Source organism: Sceloporus occidentalis, unplaced genomic scaffold, assembly GCF_023333645.1.
Source record: "Sceloporus occidentalis isolate IW3139 unplaced genomic scaffold, rSceOcc1.0.p SCAF_151, whole genome shotgun sequence".
Classification (NCBI taxonomy): Eukaryota; Metazoa; Chordata; class Lepidosauria; order Squamata; family Phrynosomatidae; genus Sceloporus; species Sceloporus occidentalis.
Window position 1 is genome coordinate 904,718 of NW_028317131.1, and position 18,677 is coordinate 923,394.

The 18,677-nt window shown below is 40.7% G+C and overlaps 1 protein-coding gene across 2 annotated transcripts in view; it reads right to left on the reverse strand.

Moving 5' to 3' along the window:
- Positions 1 to 16,380: 16,380 nt before the first annotated feature.
- Positions 16,381 to 18,677, reverse strand: part of LOC149280618 (transmembrane protein 135) — a 136,206-nt gene continuing 133,909 nt past the window's right edge. For both annotated transcript variants that reach the window (XM_089500319.1, XM_089500318.1), the window contains 4 exons: positions 18,294 to 18,370; positions 17,586 to 17,684; positions 17,281 to 17,348; positions 16,381 to 16,513 (listed from right to left, as the gene is read on the reverse strand). In XM_089500319.1, coding sequence (XP_089356445.1) covers positions 16,381 to 16,513; positions 17,281 to 17,348; positions 17,586 to 17,684; positions 18,294 to 18,370 — 377 coding nt within the window. The remainder of the gene's footprint in view (positions 16,514 to 17,280; positions 17,349 to 17,585; positions 17,685 to 18,293; positions 18,371 to 18,677) is intronic.

Sequence of the window (18,677 nt, forward strand, 5' to 3'; positions counted from 1 at the left end):
CTCTCCGTGACTACGTCGCAGTGCCAGGGTTTCATGCTGAGCGCCGGAATTATTCTGGCGCTCAGCTGTGAAGCGCGCACCGCGGCAGAGCGGGAAGACAGACGCCTCCGGCTCCCACCGCAGGACTCCGGCAACAAGGTAAGTAAGGATAGGGAGATGGGGTAGATAGTTAGAAGGGGCAGAAGGGGGAAGGCAGTGAGAAGGGGCAGGGGGGGTAGATAGTGAGAAGGGGCAGAGGGGGGAAGGCAGTGAGAAAGGGCAGAGGGGGGAAGGCAGTGAGAAGGGGCAGAGGGGGGAGATTTTTTTCCTTTTTTTGGGATGGGGGGTGCCAGAGGAGTAGTCCGCACAGAACACTTAAGGCCGGCTCTGATTGGCACAATCTAGTAATACAAAAATCTGAGCTATATGGAACACACAATCATCAAATATAGAACACTTAAAGGATCCAGCCAAGGATGCTGCCTAAATACCCTGTTAATCTACATCCCAGTGGCTATATGTGGTACTGCAAGTAAAACTAAAAAAAACCACATAACTATTAGTGACAAAGGAGCTTCAAATTGTTTATGGCCAGGGTCAGTGATGTATTGTGGCCAAGGCTCGATGGGCCAGTTAAATCTCCCCAAATGGACCATTTACACTATGGAGGACTGTACACAGCCTCTGTAGGATGCAGTAAAAGGCGCTGCATATCTCTTAGACATCATATCCCTGTTCTCTATAGTGAGGATGGTAGCCATGGAGAGCCTAGTGTGGTGCAAAAGGTAAATAGTCCTCTACCCAGGGTCCAAGCAATGCCTTCGGACCCAACTGCCTAGTAGGATATAGGAAGTATCTCCTCCGATCTTCTGGCTGCTCAGTAAACGTCTATTTTATGTTTAGTTTCTTTCTTTTAATTTGTACTGTAATGGCTTCCAGACGTAGTTTTACTGCTCCCTTAGCCACGTAATGAAAAGCAAACGATACTGGCATCTTTGCCAATAAAACTAATCAGATGCCTACGATTACCATAGAACCTTCCAAACATTCATGTATTAGATGTTAGTCACTTTGGAACTCTACATGTAGAACAGAAATAAGGAATGGACAGAAATGATTTGCTTACAGTATATGATGTGTCTGGAACTTGCTGATAATATGATAAGCCCAGCTATACTAGCAAAGGATATCTCAAAATAGGGAACCTAGGGGATTTATAATAGAAATGCTTCATTATGTATGCAGATACAAAGTGATATCTGATAATGAAGATTGCAAACATTCATTCGCAGTTGCCTCTGAATACAAATGTCTAGTTATAATTCCACAGGCATCTCTGGGGATGCTGAAAAAGCTTCAAAATCCGCAGCAAGGCCTAGAAAAGTTATCATCTCATGGAAAATGATCCATTTACTCCAGTTTGGACAACAAGGTCCCCTCCGTGGCCCTTTTTTCCCAGCCCTAAACCACAAAGTTGTCATCTCCACACAATTTAAAATTAATCATAATTTGTCCTTTACCGGAGTCGGCATGTTCGGTGATTTGGTAACAGAGAGTATATTTTTTGTTTATTTTCATTGTGCGTGATTGATCTGATATGAAAAGCTGAAGGGTTTTCTCTACGGTCTGAAAAGTGATTTATCAGTAGGATGAGATTCTTTCATTTAATCGGAGTGATTTATCTTTAGAGGAAATGTAGGTTTTTTTTGAAAAAGACTTTACTACTAATGGGGGATAAACTTTTTGGATGACTATAGGATTAGCTGTTGGACACAGATCCGGAATTTAGACTATATAGAGACCTAAACATTTTGTAAGTGTTGCCTTTTTTGGGGGGGTGGAATGTGGGCATAGAAGACTTTTAAGGGGTTGAAGCGAGAGAATGAAAACTAATTGTTCATCTAGTTAATCTAGTTCTCACACCCAAACTAAATATCTCCACAACAATTAGTCATTTAAACATGAGAAGGGCGAGCTATAGGTAGGTCTGATAGATGAATTTAGGTTTGTTGAAAGCTCTAAAGGCAGAGGGCTTTTAATTCTTCCATATGGTGCGTATAAAAGTTACTACAACATATAGAGAGTTTTACGCTCTATTGATTACAGCCAGCTTTATCTTACAGAGAAAATTTACCAATAAACTACTCTCTCCCTTACTGTGTTTAATGCTGAAATAAAACTTGTGTTTACAATGAACTGCTACAGTACCCGACATGCCTATAATCACCCTTAAGATAAATGCTACAATATAAAAAGCCTGTTCGTAAAGATGGTGGGATATTTATACACAGAACCAACCTGCTTTTAATTCGCTTTTGTCATTGAACTCTTTCTTTTTCAGCCAACTCATCTCATTCATTTACCTTTAAGTTTGTTCTGTCACACTTTTGTTCCTAGTTTAATTACATGCATAGAATTTTCATTCTAGTATTTGGTGGAATAAAGTAAATTTTCAGACAAAATCTGTATGCTTCATCCTTCAATATGCTTACTTGCCTTTAGGAGAAGCTGCAGCTCCAGTGTGTTAGCAGAATGCCTTGAAAAAGCCATTCAGAGGCAGGAAAGCCGGAAAAGCAAAAAAAAAGAAGTAATTTTTAAGAAGTCAATTTGATAAACAATATTAATTGACGCATGTGGCATAGTATTGTCAAGCTAACAAAAAAAGTTTTCTCTTATGATGTCATAAATAACGTTAGCCGCACCAGTACTACAGCAGCTATAGTAAGTGAAACCTATATTTTACTCTCTGATTCACTTATATAATATATAATGCGCTTCATGAGCATTATTCTGATCGATACCGTGGAATAGGATATGTGACATTTAAAATCATTTTCTTTTCCACATTGAAAATAATATATGTAGATGAACGTCTGGCAGTAACTATATAGCTTTAAATGTCAGTCTGGTACTCTGTAGACACTGAGATTCATAAATTCTGATTAAAAGGAAAATATTACTTATTGGAACAGTTTGATTGATATTGCGTGTAAGGTTAATAATTTCTGTAGGTTTTATTCTTACAATATCTGTAAATAATTCAAATAATCAGGTCTGTAATATTGATCCCCTGTGCGTTCTTGCCTTTGCTTCATACATTAAGGTCAGGTTGTAATTGTAAAGAAGATATATTTATTATTCCGATAAAATATCTCGTAACATTGTATTTACCAAGGGTAACATTTGAGGGCAACACTGAATTAATCTTCGAACCAGAAGGCACAGTGTGGAATTTTAATAATAAGGTATGAAGCAGTCAGCTCACCATGGCTTCAGACTTTTTATTACTGTAATTATTATGTGAAAAAACATTTTTGAAATAAAGCAGATATATTGCAGAATTTTAAAAGCATCATACCAACATTTAATGAAAAAAAATCTTAAAAAAACCTTTAAAAATCTTAAATAACTTTAAATTAACAATCTTTTACTAATAGTTTTACTCTTAATATATTGTTTATGTAGCTCTATATTTTAAATAAATAAAAAAATAATAAAAAATGACTATTTTTTATTTTATCAATAAAGCGACAACTGGCTCCATAGCATTTTACAATGTTTATTTTCTTAGACTTTTTTTTATTGAAATCTAGGGAAATTAGAGTGCTTCATATTCTGCTGAATTAAAAATTAAGAATTTATCCGTACGCATGACAGGCTTTCTTTAATAATAATAATAATTATTATTATTATAATACTAATAATAAAGTATGTCATATATAATTATATATATATATATATAAATGAGAAAATACAATAAGGTAAATATACAATAATAATAACACACATTAAGATTTGAATAGAAATTTAAATTGTTTCTCAAATTTAAAGCCTCCGGTGATCCTCTGTGTTATCTTTGCTCTGTGACTAGTGTCATAGGACATAGAGACCTTTACAGGTTGTTTTGGTGTCCCAATACTGGTTGGCAGGCTTAGATCATCCTTGCTTTTAAACGGTATCTGTTATTATATTATGCATTCCTTATATGTTTATGCCCGAAGTCAACCGAGCTAAAGTTTTTAGATCCTTCTGGTAAAACAATTAGTTTGATCTCATTCTGGTGGTTTTGTTTTAACCCGTTTTGCTCCAAGCCATATAAAGAATATGACCAAAAGTATGTGGGCACCTAACCATTACACCTATGAACATTAATATGAAGTTTGTCCCCCCTTTGTGGTTATAACAGCTTCCACTCTACTGGGAAGGCTTTCTACAAGATTTTGGGGAGTTTCTGTGGGATTTTTGGCCCATTCATCCAGTAGAGCGTTTGTGAGGTTAGGCGCTGATGTTCCAGTTCATCCCAAAGGTGTTCGATGGGGTTGAGGCCAGGGCTCTGTGCAGCCGGTCATGTCTTTATGGACTTGGTTTGTGCGCTGGGCACAGTCACGCTGGAATAGAAAAGGGTCTTCCCCAAACTGTTCCCCCACAAAGTTGGAAGCAGAGCATTGTCCAAAATGTCTTTGTATGCTGAAGAATTAACATTAACCCTTCCTTGGAACTAAGGGACAAAACCCCTGTAAAACAGCCCAGACGATTATCCCCCCCTCCAACAAATGTTACAGCAGGCACTGTGTATTCCGGTAGTTATCGTTCTCCTGACATCCGCCAAATGCAGATTCCTCCATCAGACTTCCAGATAGTGAAGCGTGATTCATAACTCCAGGAAACACGTCTCAGAGTGCTCCAGAGTCCAGTGGCGGTGGCTTTACAGGACTCCAGGAGATGCTTGGCATTGAGCACAGTGATCTTCAGCTTCTGTGCAGCTTCTCGGCCATGGATCACTGTGCATTTCAGCACTCGGCAGCCCCGCTCTATGAGTGTGAGTGGTCTACCTCTTTCTGGCTGAGTTGTTGTTACTCCTAGATGCTTCCACTTCACAATAATAGCATTTACAGTGGACCGGGGCAGATCTAGCAGGGCATATATTTTACAAATTGACTTGTGGCATCCTATGACAGCGCCATGCTCATTGAGCTCTTCAGTACGACCCGTTCTACTGCCGGTGTTTGTCTATGGAGACGGTTGCCTATGGGCTTGATTTAATACACGTTAGCAATGAGTGCGGCTGAAACATCTAAACGCAATAATTAGAAAGGCGTCCACATATTTTTGGTCATATTGTTTATATTTTGTTCCAAGTGACCATATTGTTTGCGTGATTATGGTCACAAGAATGGAGAAAATACATTATTTTGTGTGTATATTGTAACAAGGTGCGGGGTGTTGTCGTGGAAGGGGTATACATTCCCCCCTCGATTTTGCAGGGTTTTATACGACATATAGGGCAGGCTGGTGCTCCACCCCGCAGTTTACATGCCCCTGGACTGACACGGGTTCCAGGCCGGGAGTTTAAGCTGACTCCAATGCACTGGTCAGCTGCAAGTAATTAGCTGCACTGACTGCAGTAAAGCCTGACCTGTTGGACAGAGGGGGAGAGAGAGTTTGTTTGGAAGCAGCAGAGCTTGCTATGCACAAAAGAGACCATCAAAGAGGTTGGTGGGATTATGTTTTGTTTTAGTTTAGACCCTTAGTAGTGAGGGAGTTATATGTTAGTAAGCGCTCAGACGAGCTAGGCTTTTGTTTGTAGGGAATTTGTGTTCTATGTAATCCTGTAAATAACTTCATACGTGGACTACAAATAAATCGTGGGTGATTACCTAACTGAGATGTGGCGTTAATACCCTAGAGGACCGTGCTGTTTGGTACCCTGTGTGGGTGCAGGATCACAATATATATATATATATATATATATATATATATATATACATAAAATGGTAAATGAGTTATCTGCACTGATTTTTATACAGTATATAATACAATACTAATTGGTCTGTAAGAATACATACTGGATTTATAAAATGTTCTGTTCAGAATGTACATCACTGCCATGTCTCTACGATGAACCAAAAGCTAAATCCAATTTACATGAAGCATGCCATCAATCCTACTGAGTTCTCCTAAGTGTCATCAGCATACGATTCTCCGAGAACCGGTATATTTACATATAAATACATAGCGGTATTCTGCTTTACCGCTAGAATGAAGTATCGTTTCTGTAAGAAGAAGCCCTTTCTCATTTCTAAGTATCATACCGCGTGTCCTTCAGGAAATGTAAGCACTTCTGTAAATGCTTTTATAACCTGTCCTTTCTCCGGTACCTGGTATCGCTTCAGACTGTCAATTTATCTGAAGAATAACAATGTTTATAAGTTCTTGATTGATTCTTGTGTTATTTTTCAGGAGAAAAAATAAATAAAAGCAAAATCCGGAATGTCTATTGTGTAATATAATATTTATATACTGTCATTTAGTTTAGTTTTTGGTTTATTTGGTTTTTTTTTTTGAAAATACAATACCAACATTCCCGTATATTTTATCATCTAAAATGCAAACAGAATTTTTTTTTTAATCCAGTAATATTTATTATTAAATTAAAATGTCTTATGAAAGCGCACGTGGAAGACGGGCCGAGTGGTTCTTATCTGGTGCAGTTAAGTTCTGGGTGAGCGTCAACTCTCTCAATCCCAGATGTCACCGCTGATCTGGTAGAATGGAGCTCAACCGGATGCCATCTGACTCCAGAGATTACTCAAAAGGCAATCAAGCTGGAAAAGGGCAAAACCACCTCATATCTGAAAGGATACATGCTGCCCAGGTCTACAGAACAGCATGAACAAAAAAAAAAGGAAGATATATCTTTGGCCAATTATGGAAATTAGAGGTCCCTTTGGGATGAACTCTGGTTTATCGGCCCTCAAGGTATGAAGGTGCATCCAGCTCCCTTAATTTAACCCCTGACTTTCTCCTCCAGGGTATATGCTATTGAAAGTGATGGCCCATCTGTGTACCCCAACGGCCACCCACCCAGGCCATACAGTGTCCTAGGTGCCAGCCTTTTTATGCCTATCCATGTGCAACAATGAGCCTGGCCCCACAGACCCTGAGGCTCAGGGTTCTTGCCCCAATCTCAGGGTAAAAGGGCAAATTTCAGAATCACGCAGTCTAAAGCTGACTCCTTCCTATTCTACACGGCTGTGATCACATATTAGACTCCCAGTTGCTGCTTTTGCTATTATTATTATTTTTATTATTATCTTTTATTTATATAGCGCCAACAGTTTACGCAGCGCTTAATACAATACATATATTCAAGGGTTATGACAAGACGAGAATTGACAGACTAAGGCAAACAGATACATTAGGTGGAGAGAGCCCAGCTCGCAAGCTTACAATCTTGAGACCGTATGTTATGGATGAGATCCCTGCTTGAATGCAGGTGACTCAAGGTGAGAATGCAATACGCTAAAGAGCCAGGAAAGATCTAGTCAGAGGGAAGCTGTCTGTATGCTGCCTGATGGTAAAGTAGAAGGACTGGTTAGCCAGACACAGGATATACAGTATGTATTTACCTGCACCCGAGCACAATACCTTACCTAAGAGCCCCAACACGTGCGCCACCGGGGGAGGCCGGTTGGAAGGAGCTTCCATGAGACTGAGATGCCAGAGACTGTTCACATAAAAGTGTTAGCTTTTGCAGAACTACATTATTATTGTTTTATCATGTAATACATGCGCATATTATTCCCTTTTCAGTTGTATTGAGCTGGTTAGGGAAGATTATCGTTATTATTTATTGTTTTATATAGTGCCATCATATTCCGGATGTAACATAACATAACATGAGGAGGGCCCTGCATAACCATAGGTTTCTAGCCAGGTGGAGGCTCTGCCGACGACGCAGATACCCCAATATCTCCCGGAGGCTCACCAAAGCAGTAACTGTGGAGATGGCTGGTAAGTGCTTCTCATCCAAGCAGGAACAAAAATAATAATTTAAGTGACAATACCGTATGCAAGTTAAAGGTTGTCCATATTGGGTGTTTTCTCAAAGCCTACATTCCATCTCTGGAATCCTGGAAGATCATACAAACTTCAAATTAGGACATGACAACATAAGTCCAGCGTTAGGTGATACTTAAATTGATTTAACAAAGAGAGAAGTTTATTTCAGAGAAATGTCTAACACTTAAGGACCAGTGACTTATATGTAATATAAAGACGGTTCTTATCTGCTGCCCATTTCTATATTTCTATTAAATAGACATTTTCTAGTAGTATCCCTTTAAATAATTAGGGATATTGCTTTTTTTTTTTTTTTACCTAAGTATTGAAGAAATGACGCTTTATATTCATCGTTATTTGCACAAAAAGTACTCCTGCCTTGTTTTTTCTCTCTGTACTTTTTTTCAGTTTTATGGATTTTATAAATAATGAATCCTTTATCTCCTTGGTGCAAGCGGCATAATACAAATAAAAATCTAATCACCAGCATGCCTGTACCCGGAGGTATACGGATACGGATATTTTGCAGCTGTGCATTATTTAGATTTTAGCGTGCCGCTCTATGAGATCACAGAATGGATTATTATTACTGCGTTATAATAACTCATCAGTGACATCAATAAACAGAATATTATTGGTCGCATATACCTGTATGTTCATTTGTATGTAAAAAAATACAGGTTTTTTACCTCTTTCACCTGACGGGAAGCCTCACTATTATAATTGGGGTAGATGGCATGTTGGCAACGTCTTCCTCTTTGCCCCAGAGGAATCACAGCCAGGAAAACAAGACCTTAAAAGAGGATAAAGAGGAATGTATCCGCGTGGGCATAGGAATAACTCATGCCCGACATCAGCCTGCAGAAAGGAGACGTCATATCCAGGGTCGGCCCTACAATGGAGCGGAGGAGAGAGAGAGGGGCACCGAGTGGTTTTCGCTTACCCGCTCGGCGCCCCTCTCTCTCTCCTCTGCGGCGAGTTTCCCTGTTCGGTCTCTGTGCCGGCTTGTAATGCAGAGCGCCGGAAGTGACGTGAATTTCCGGCGCTCAGCATTACAAGCCGGCACCGTGGCAGCACAGGGAGACTCGCCGCAGGACTGTTTAAGGGTAAGTACCGGTGGGGGGCGGGTAGATAATGCCGCCCCCCCCTCGGCGGGGGGCGGCATTTTAAACTTCGCCCCAGGCGGCGTTAAGTCTTCAGCCGGCCCTGGTCATATCCACCTCCAGAAGTGCTGCCGGGAAGCTGAAGTGCGCCCCTCACCTTGTTGTGCCCGGGGCAGCTACCCCATTTTGCCCCATGGAGGTTATTGCCCTGCTGAGAAGCTTTGGGGTGCTGATTATAGTTTACCTTGCTAGATTTATTATGCCAAATATAGAACCATCTTAAATATATAAAAAAAACAAAAATGTGTGTTTTGTGTTCACTACAATGATTGAAATAACAAAGTAAGCCTTGAATGGGGCTCATTATACGGAAATCCCAAAACAAGCGCATAAACCTCAAAAGCCTGATAACTTAACCCGGTTTGAAAAAGCAGATCTGACAGCAGAGCGGCGGCCAACGTTAACATCATTAAAACCCTTCCCGGGGAAAGGTACAAGGCTGCCACCTGCTGGTGAGACTCCGCAATCACAGCAAGCAAAATAATACGAACGCAAGGCAAAGGGAATTATTTACTAAACGGAGAGTTAACGATTCAACCTCCTCACTTCACTATACATTACGAAGGGAGAATTCCAATGAGCTTCTGCTGCCGGAAGAACTTAACTGGCCCCGTATAATGCATAATTAAATGTATTTTTGAGTCCTTGCCCACTGTTGCATGCTCTCCCTCATTTGCTTATGCCTTGTAGTTTATACATAGCTTTACGCCCAGCACAGGGTTGTAGTAACTAAAGAATCTCCCCCATCCCCTCTCACCCCCACCTAATTCAAAACTGTTTGACGCCAGCCCCGCTCCGCATGGTCGACCAGCCCCGCCCCATGCAAGGCTAGCACCACCTACTCTGCTGACTAGTCCCACCCACTCACTAAGCCACTGCCCAAAGAGGGAACACTCCAGGTAGCCAACCCTGGTAAATTCCCGTGTATGGGCATCGGGTATGTTGGCCGCCGGTCTTCAGACCTCACTACCTAGGATTTTATTTATGCTGCATATTTAGCGTTTGTCGTTTTTCCCATAATTTCCATATTTTACAAATTATCGCCCGCGCTGACACTCCTTTCGTGCCCAATAATTTCCGTGGTAGGATTCCGTTACTCTGGAGCTTTAAACCGACCCACCATGGCTTCCACACCTTGATGAATTCCATCCATTAGCGCACATTTCCACATGGATGACCCACGGACGCCGACAGACGTCTTTGAGTTATTTTCGAGACCAACGAGCTTTGTGATCCAAATCTTTGTGCCAAAGTTAATTTATCGGTCACGGTTGATACGACAGCCGAGGAGCAGGAACCGTAATGAAAATCCATTACCCTCCATAAGCGCGGCGGAATTATATACATCTCGTTTATTTCTGTCCAATCAGCGGACACCGCCAACCAACACTCACGTCCACAGTCATTTCATGAAACGTCTGCTCACTGTACGGACACTCAATATACATTACATTAAACTCGCATATAAAAGAATATAATACGGTAGATTGTAATGTAGACGTTTTCTACGCGGTCCCTTTTGGTGATGTGTATTGGGCATTAACATTTAATTTCTGTTAGAAAAAAGTGAAAATTGAGATTATATAAAAATGGAGAAAACTGTTGACGCACCTGAAGACATATTGGTAGAGAAGGAGAAGAGCGCAAGGTTCAGGGGAAGGTGAGGGAGTGCTTGGATGAGGATGAGTTGACTGCAGTGAAGACAGTCGCTTGCGCGTAAATCTTGGGTGGGGGGAACGGAAGGTTTGTTTTAGAGAGCAGGTTGTAGGGGCCAGGAGGAGATCGCTTGCTTCTGTTCATAGTTGAGTTTTTATCGAGTGGTTAAAGTGCGGAATGGTAAAACGTGATTGCATTTGGAGTGTGTGGGGTAGACAGGGGGTGTTCAGAGTTAATTGACACGGTGAAAGGGAGGAGAAGGGCCAACAATGTGTCAGCGCTTCTTACAGTCCATAGGGTCTGACAAAACTAGAACTGACAGACTAAGACGAATGGATACTATAGGTAAAGATTGCAAATTTAACAAAATATGCAGATTTTGTAAATTCGTATGAATCTCTGAAAACCAGGCCAGACCCCCCCACAAAACAAACAAAACCAAAGCAAAAAGCTACAATTTTCATCCGAAGTTTGCTGGCTTTTTGTACTTGCGACCGAACAAACGAAAACAAAGCCAAGTTTTATTTGCATTTTGTTGCTTCTTCATCCTCGCAATCTCTCTCAATGCCTCTCTTATCTGCCGACCACGTTCATGTCCCCTTCTCCTTTTCTGCAGCTTCTTCTTGTTCTTCTTTGTTTGAGTCAGGGACACGGAAGCGATCAGCGGATGTAGGGAGACATTGAGAGAGCGTGAGAGATAGAGTGTGAGAGAGCGCATGAGACAGCGCGTGAGAGAGAGCTTGAGTGACAATTTTGAAATGAATTTCGAACCACCAAGTACTGAATGAAAAAAGCCCTCCCAATTCCAAACCAAAAGGACAGAGAATGAAATGTGTTGCCTGAAAAGGAATGAACCAATGAAATGAAAAATGTGTATGAATGCTCTTTGGTCCACCTGCACAAGTATGTTGGCCACTTGCATCACGGTCATAGTTACAAAGTGATCCTTGGTTCACAGCGCTGATAAAGTGTAACGACGTGCGTACGGAGCTGTGGAGAATTAGCCGGCTCATTTTAACGGAAAACAGAATTAATGTTTGAAGCCCCCAGGCTGAAAATACGAAAAATCAGGCATTTTAAAAGAAAAATCCCACAGCTTTCCCTGACCTTTCTGCAGCAGGGTATTATTATTCTGCTCCATCTCTGCCCCAGATTCTACGGCTGGAATCTCATGAATAACATCCAGAGAGGGTATTTTTTTTAATGTGGATCATCATGTGTTGACTTGCAATATAAAGTTATTATATATACACATTACAACTGGCACAAATAAAATCATTTATAAAAGAAATATCTCCTAAAAATGTGAATCCACCCCCCCCCCCATCTATTAACAATTAAATGTGAGGTTCTGACCAAGGCTGCTTCATAGAGACGCGACCGGTTTATATTCAGGATTTATCTAAAAACCCGATTCTTAAAATTTTAAGAATGGGTCGTTTGGCATAAGAACACATCACATTACTTGTTTGCAGAATTTTGTACTCATAGATATAGAATCAAATTCTTTGACTTAACCGTTTTTTGTTTTATAAATTTTTTTGAAACGGCTTGTTTTTTATGCATTGGCTTCTGATTCTACTAGCCATTCGAGACGGAGGTAAAAGCGAAGCCTGGGTTTAACGGCTGAAGAAAAGTTTCTGGGGAAGGGTTGGGCATTAAATAGTATGAGAGATGATGTTTCTAATGTTGTAGTGCGCTACAGAAGTGTTGAATTCAGCAGAATACTGCGTGGTATTAAGACCCCCTCCCCCGCTCACACACACATACCTTTTTTTTACATATCTGCGAATGCATTATAGCACTAATGCATTCACGCGAAGGAATGTCTTAACCTTACTACCAATGATACATGAGGAGCAAATGCAAAAGAACCAACATAATAAATGCACTTATAGAAAGCGACACTAGGTGGCGATATCACATAAGGAACTGAATAATATAGTGTGAGGAATGGTGAAAACACCCTATAAAATAATTAACCCTACGTGTAGTTTGTGTAAATACTTTCCTTAAATATACACAATTGTATTTTACGTGAATACTTAATCTGAAAAGCATTTGCCTAGCAATGTATTCTCAGGCTCTGTGATTTGCCTGTATAATTTATGATAATATTTTTATTATTTATGTAGCACCACCATATACTGCAGTGGTGTACAACGCGTAAACCGGACGTAACAGGAGAGCAGAACAAAACAAAAGGTGAGCCGGGCCATGCTTAAATGATTACGATTTGTGACTCATAGAAATGAACGGGATTTAAATATATTTACCGATTACAGAATTAAGTTTAGGATAATGAAAGAGGGCGTCAAACCCAGAGATTTCCCATGCATGATCATTACCATTCTTGGAACTTCACTATGCCATTGATGATGTCATGTCTGATGTCATTCGCAAAAGCACATGGGGGAGTAAACTTATTTCGAAGCACTTTCTCTTGTTTCCTGGCTTTTTTCTGTCTAGATGAGAAATTAAGTTTTGCATTATTGAACTTTTGGGGCATTGAATTTCCTTTTTTTCCCCCAATGTATCAATAGACTCAAATTATTAGGTATTATTGGGTGATGCCACATGCGTGTAAGAAATATAGGGGCATCATGTTATCAGTTAAAGTGACCAGCTTGTTGTTTGGGGAGGCCAAGGAATGGCTGCAGGTCTGATGATGGTTCTCATAGCACCATATGGAATAATGTATATTTTCTGCAGTTTGGTACAGAAACTACCCAATGGATTTGCATGAAATTTGCAGGGTTTGGAGAGATTCCCACTCAAAATCCAACATTTCAGACAATGTGACTGCGGCAGCCAAAAGCTATTGGCAAAAATCAAGAAATCAATGAAACGTTAGGTATTAGAGGTCACTGTCACATGTGTAGTCTCAATTATCACACAAAGTTGCCTTCCTATATATATTATTTATTAAAAAAAAGTATTTGAGGTCAACTAAATCACAGATCCAATGAGACATGCCTGTCGAGTTAACAGCGGAAAACAATGACATATGTAAAATGTGTATGTTAAATGAAAAATGACAGCACAATGACAGCATTGTATCAAATATATAAAAAAAAACAGCTGGAGCATCTTCCGTAAAAAGAACATTGGTCGTATATTTAGTTTTTTAAAACAAAAAAAACAAAAACTGTTGACGATGGAAACAAAAATACGTAAACTAGTACAAGGTTACAACAGATGACGGCCGGCCATCAGACAGCTGCTGAGGAACTATAGATACCTAGTTTGGCTGGGCATCTTGGGAGTTGTAGTTCCGCAGCAGCTGGACAGTTAGCTACAAACCAAGCTGTCAATCAAAAATAGAAATCAAAGAAGGCAGTTTAAATAGTAAACTACTTTGACATTGACGAAAATCGATATATATTAGGGTTTCCGAGTTACAGAACAATCCGCTAACACCTTCTGACCAGCTGAATAATATGCTACAGTACTGCTTATCAAAATGATGTCATTCAGTTAATGATGCGATGGCTCGTCGTCCGATAAAACATTCCAAGCAAGGAGGCACATCTTTTAAGACAGAACATGTGATCTGGCATGGCTCTCCATCAGTTGACAATTACAACATATCACCGGAGGGATCTTTACATACCTGAAGAGTAGAACATACTGACATATCGGTTTTAGGCAAATCCCTGATATTGGATGCCAGAAAAAAAAATACCAAAAAAAATAAAAAATAGGCAGCTTTAATGTGCGTGAAAAACCAAAAAAAAATGCTTAGTACCATTCAATGCAGCCTGATAATAAAAGTTATTAGTTTTATACAATCATAATAATCACGTTATCTTATTAGTAGCCGCCATACATTGTTACAGGAGATGTGATTATAGGCGTTATTATATCATCATAACATAAGGGCCGGCGGGGAATTATTATTATTTTTGTGGTTTGGACAATTGATTATGAAATTATTTCTGCGGGACCGGAGAATTTCTTTCTGGTGGTATACTTAACTATAACGGCCATATATGTCATGCCAACAACTTCCCCGGGCCTGTGGTTTGGCCTTCTCCCCCAACGTTCACTTTATATTTTCTGACAGCTTGGCGTAATCTTTGAGAAACGCACTTATGAATATATATATATTTATATACAGACATACACGTACATATATGTGGTCCACGTGTCTCTGCCCTTCCGATGTGGACACCAGCAGTGCAGTCTTTATTGTCCTGTCGCCCACAGAGCTGATCATCAATAACATTCGTCTCGTGTCAGTCTTATTGTCATTTTCTAAAATATTGAGGAGGAATTACTCGTTACAATTATCGGTAGTTATCGGCCGACTTGGCCCTTCTCATGGACGGAACTCTCCCGGACTGCTCACTGCTACCTAATACATTGTTGGGTCTCAAAGTCATCGGGGACGGAACTTGTAGAAACTCATCGAGGCCGGGAGATGCTACGTGGCGGATTCATTGGACTCCATCGTATCAGTGGATTCCCCGCTGGACCACAACGTGCCTACATGGTTCATTCATTCATCAATTCTACATTTGAAATAATAATAAATTTCGGGTCCTGTATGCACAATCTTGACATTTTCCCTGAAGCGGAAGAACGCGCGTCACGAAGTGGGACCATGGCGTCAACCCGCCTATTACATTCGATGAAAAGAAAATACAGGAACTGGAGGGAAGGAATAATATGTTCCCAGACGCAGTCACGCTTTCTGCTATAAAACATGGGGAGGAATGAGAAGCTACCAGAAAGTCATGTTCTACAACATGTTTCCTACACACATCACGGTACCAATCACGCTACTACATCTCGTCCGACACCAACGTCAGTCTATTTTCAGCCCTCTTGTCACGCGTTTAGGAGCTTAACCCCCCAAAATGAGTGTGTGAGATTATACAGTACTTATAATGCACGAGATTTGGTTTTTGTTACCAAAGACCCGGGGGGGTGGGGGGGGTTACCTTCTTGTGTCTTCTATAACATCATTCCTGTAACTCTCGCCTTTGTTGGATCAAATGAAATTCTATTTATTTTAAATATTCCATTGTATTTTAGAACTAATTCTGCTGGTGCTGATGGTGATGTTAGCCCTGCTTACTCCGTTTAAGCCTACAGGAAGAACTTTAGAAGGTCCTTTCCATAATAGCCACGAGTAAGACCGTCTTAACCTGTGTTAAAGGCTCCTGATGTTTGCTGTTAGGTATATCTGACCGAGAATGAAGCCCCGAGGCCAGTTGTCTACGACCACATCAGTACCGTCTAGAGCTTGGAGCTACTCCATTTATAGTAAAAATGATGCACTTATGGTTAAAATTCCAGCACGGAAGACATCGAGATGTCCGAGTCTGGTGAGAAAAAGCTATAGAATTTCCAAATCTGCATTTTTGTATAAATGGATCTGGCGGTGTTAGTATTTTTTTATTTTTTTAAAGCGAACGATAACTTGTTATATTTCAGAATTCTATGTCGTTATTTCTTAATTTCCTTCAAAATAATTAAGATAAAATTTCATAAATCTGGAAGAGTTAAGACTGAAACATTCACCTGCGCCCTCCTACGGCATGATCATGGTTGGATGATTCTATGGGGGGTTATCCATTATTCTACCAAATTCTCGATTCTAAACGGAAATATATTCAAATTCGTATTGGTCAAAAATAAAATTAATACTGAACAGAAGCAGAGGCGCTTCCGGTGAATTATCGTATCAGGACACTTCTGATTTCACATTGTAAGAACGGAAAAGCACAGAATTTCAGGAGAACTCGATAGGCAGCTCTGGATTTACAGTGGTGAATCTTGGATCAAGTTTGGGAGTGAAGTTCTTGAAATTCTTAGAAGCTTCAGAACCGAAAACGTCCAAGACCTTCCTGTTCATTAACGCAAACCTAAGGGAAGAACACACGAGAACAAAGTTATCTAAACGTTCACTCATTTCTTCGATAATGAAGAAAAAATAAAATGAATGGACCCTCGTAGTGGGACAATCAGCCCCCCACCCCGGGTATAGATCTTATACCTTGCTGGTCTATCTGTTGAGACCCCTACACAGAGGGGGGAAACAGCCCCCCACCCCGGATAGATCTATACCTTGCTGGTCTATCTGTTGAGACCCCTACACAGAGGGGGGAAACAGCCCCCCACCCCGGATAGATCTATACCTTGCTGGTCTATCTGTTGAGACCCCTACACAGAGGGGGGAAACAGCCCCCCACCCCGGATAGATCTATACCTTGCTGGTCTATCTGTTGAGAACCCTACACAGGGGGGGAAACAGCCCCCCACCCTGGATAGATCTATACCTTGCTGGTCTATCTGTTGACAGCTTATGGGGTTCTCGGAATATATTAATAAAATGTACACATTATATATATATATATATACACACACACACCATACAAAACGTATGAGAGATCCGAGCAGATCCCTTTGTACTAAGCACGCGTATTACAGGGTGGAGGGAAGTAAAATGAATTAGATAATGCAAGATGTGCCACGTTCAGAGACATCTCTATAAGATAACTAAACTCTCTCTCGGGGCAGATCATAAGAATATGGTCCATATAATAGAATTGTGGCTTTTTGGGGGTTTTTGCTGTATAATTTAACAATGATTACTTGAGAAATAGCAGTTATCGGCTGGGGAGTCTCTTACCTGCCCTGTGTGAGCCTCAGGAGAAATTTCCAGTATGACGGCCGCAAATTCTGGACTTCCAAAACAGCCTATATTTTAGGAAAGAGATTTTATCCTGAAAATGTTCTGTTTTAATAACACTCGCCATAGACTGTTAAAGATGGGCGTCCCCCGATTGCCCAATCTGCCCCCTTCTTGTGACAATGTAAAACATAAGAAATGGCACTATTTTATATGAAAATATAAAATATTAACATATTTATAGAAAATAAATGGGGGAATTAGCATATAATAGGACTAAAAAAATGATATAGCTAGTAACTTACTGCATGGAAACAGATGGCTGTAGACAAGGCATAAATGAGGCTATCTGCGTGTGAAAAATAGGGTAGTTTTCCTGCGTCGATGCCCTTGAAGTACATGGTCTGCAATAAACAATCACAAACGTCATATCTCTCTAAAAATCTCATTTTAATTTTGTCTTTTCCGGGGCAGAGGGGTGATTTATTACCCCTTTAGAGGGGGTTCATCCCACCTATTTTAGGTATGGTTCCAGAACAGGGGTGCAGTTTTGAGGGGCGCACCCTCCAGACTCTTCATTTTAAATGTTTTATTGAATGTTAGCTACAGAGAAGCCCTGCAGTCCTGGCACGATAAGCGTTCCTGCAGACAAAGCTGGCCCCACAATACTAGAACCATCATTATCTCTGGTGCTGCTCTAAGCCTAAACCAGGGCACTTCCGCCCCACCTGGCGCCACCATCCTTGTTCTGAGCGTCGGGATATGACTTCATAAGAAGGTGCAGCACCAGGTGGAGGTAAACCATGGAGACTTTGCCAACCCTGCCTTTTTACTCAAGTTTGCGGGGTCGTTCTGTGACGGTATTTTCTATTATGAAGGTCCAACCCCAGCGAGTTTCTTCTGCAAGAAACGCTTGAATGGCCATTCATTGACGAGCATTGAAGGACCAGCTCGCGAGACCAAGACCAAGATGACCGCACTACCCGCACCAGCAGCAGAATGACCAATCCTACCTCCACCATCTTGGAAGCCAGGTACATAGAGACTGCGGTGCTTTTATAAAACATCATGGACATTCCTGCCAGGAACCCTGAGAAGGAAGGCATACGACAGAAATCAAAGAAAAGTCAGCTTTTCAATTTGCAGCCGTACAACAATACAGTGAGTTTGCTATAAGTGAATTCTTATTCACGTTCACTTACACTTGGCTTGGAAGTGTGTGTTTTGAAACTAAACAGTAGGTTTATTCACCAAAGTTGGGGTTTCGCAGCATTTTCAACTCGATGTCTTCACTTTACATTACAAAAGACCAACTCCAGACAACTCCTGCTGCAAAACAGCAGAGCTGGCCCAGGCTGATTCATACGCTAGTTTAATTATACCCTATCCAGGGTTAT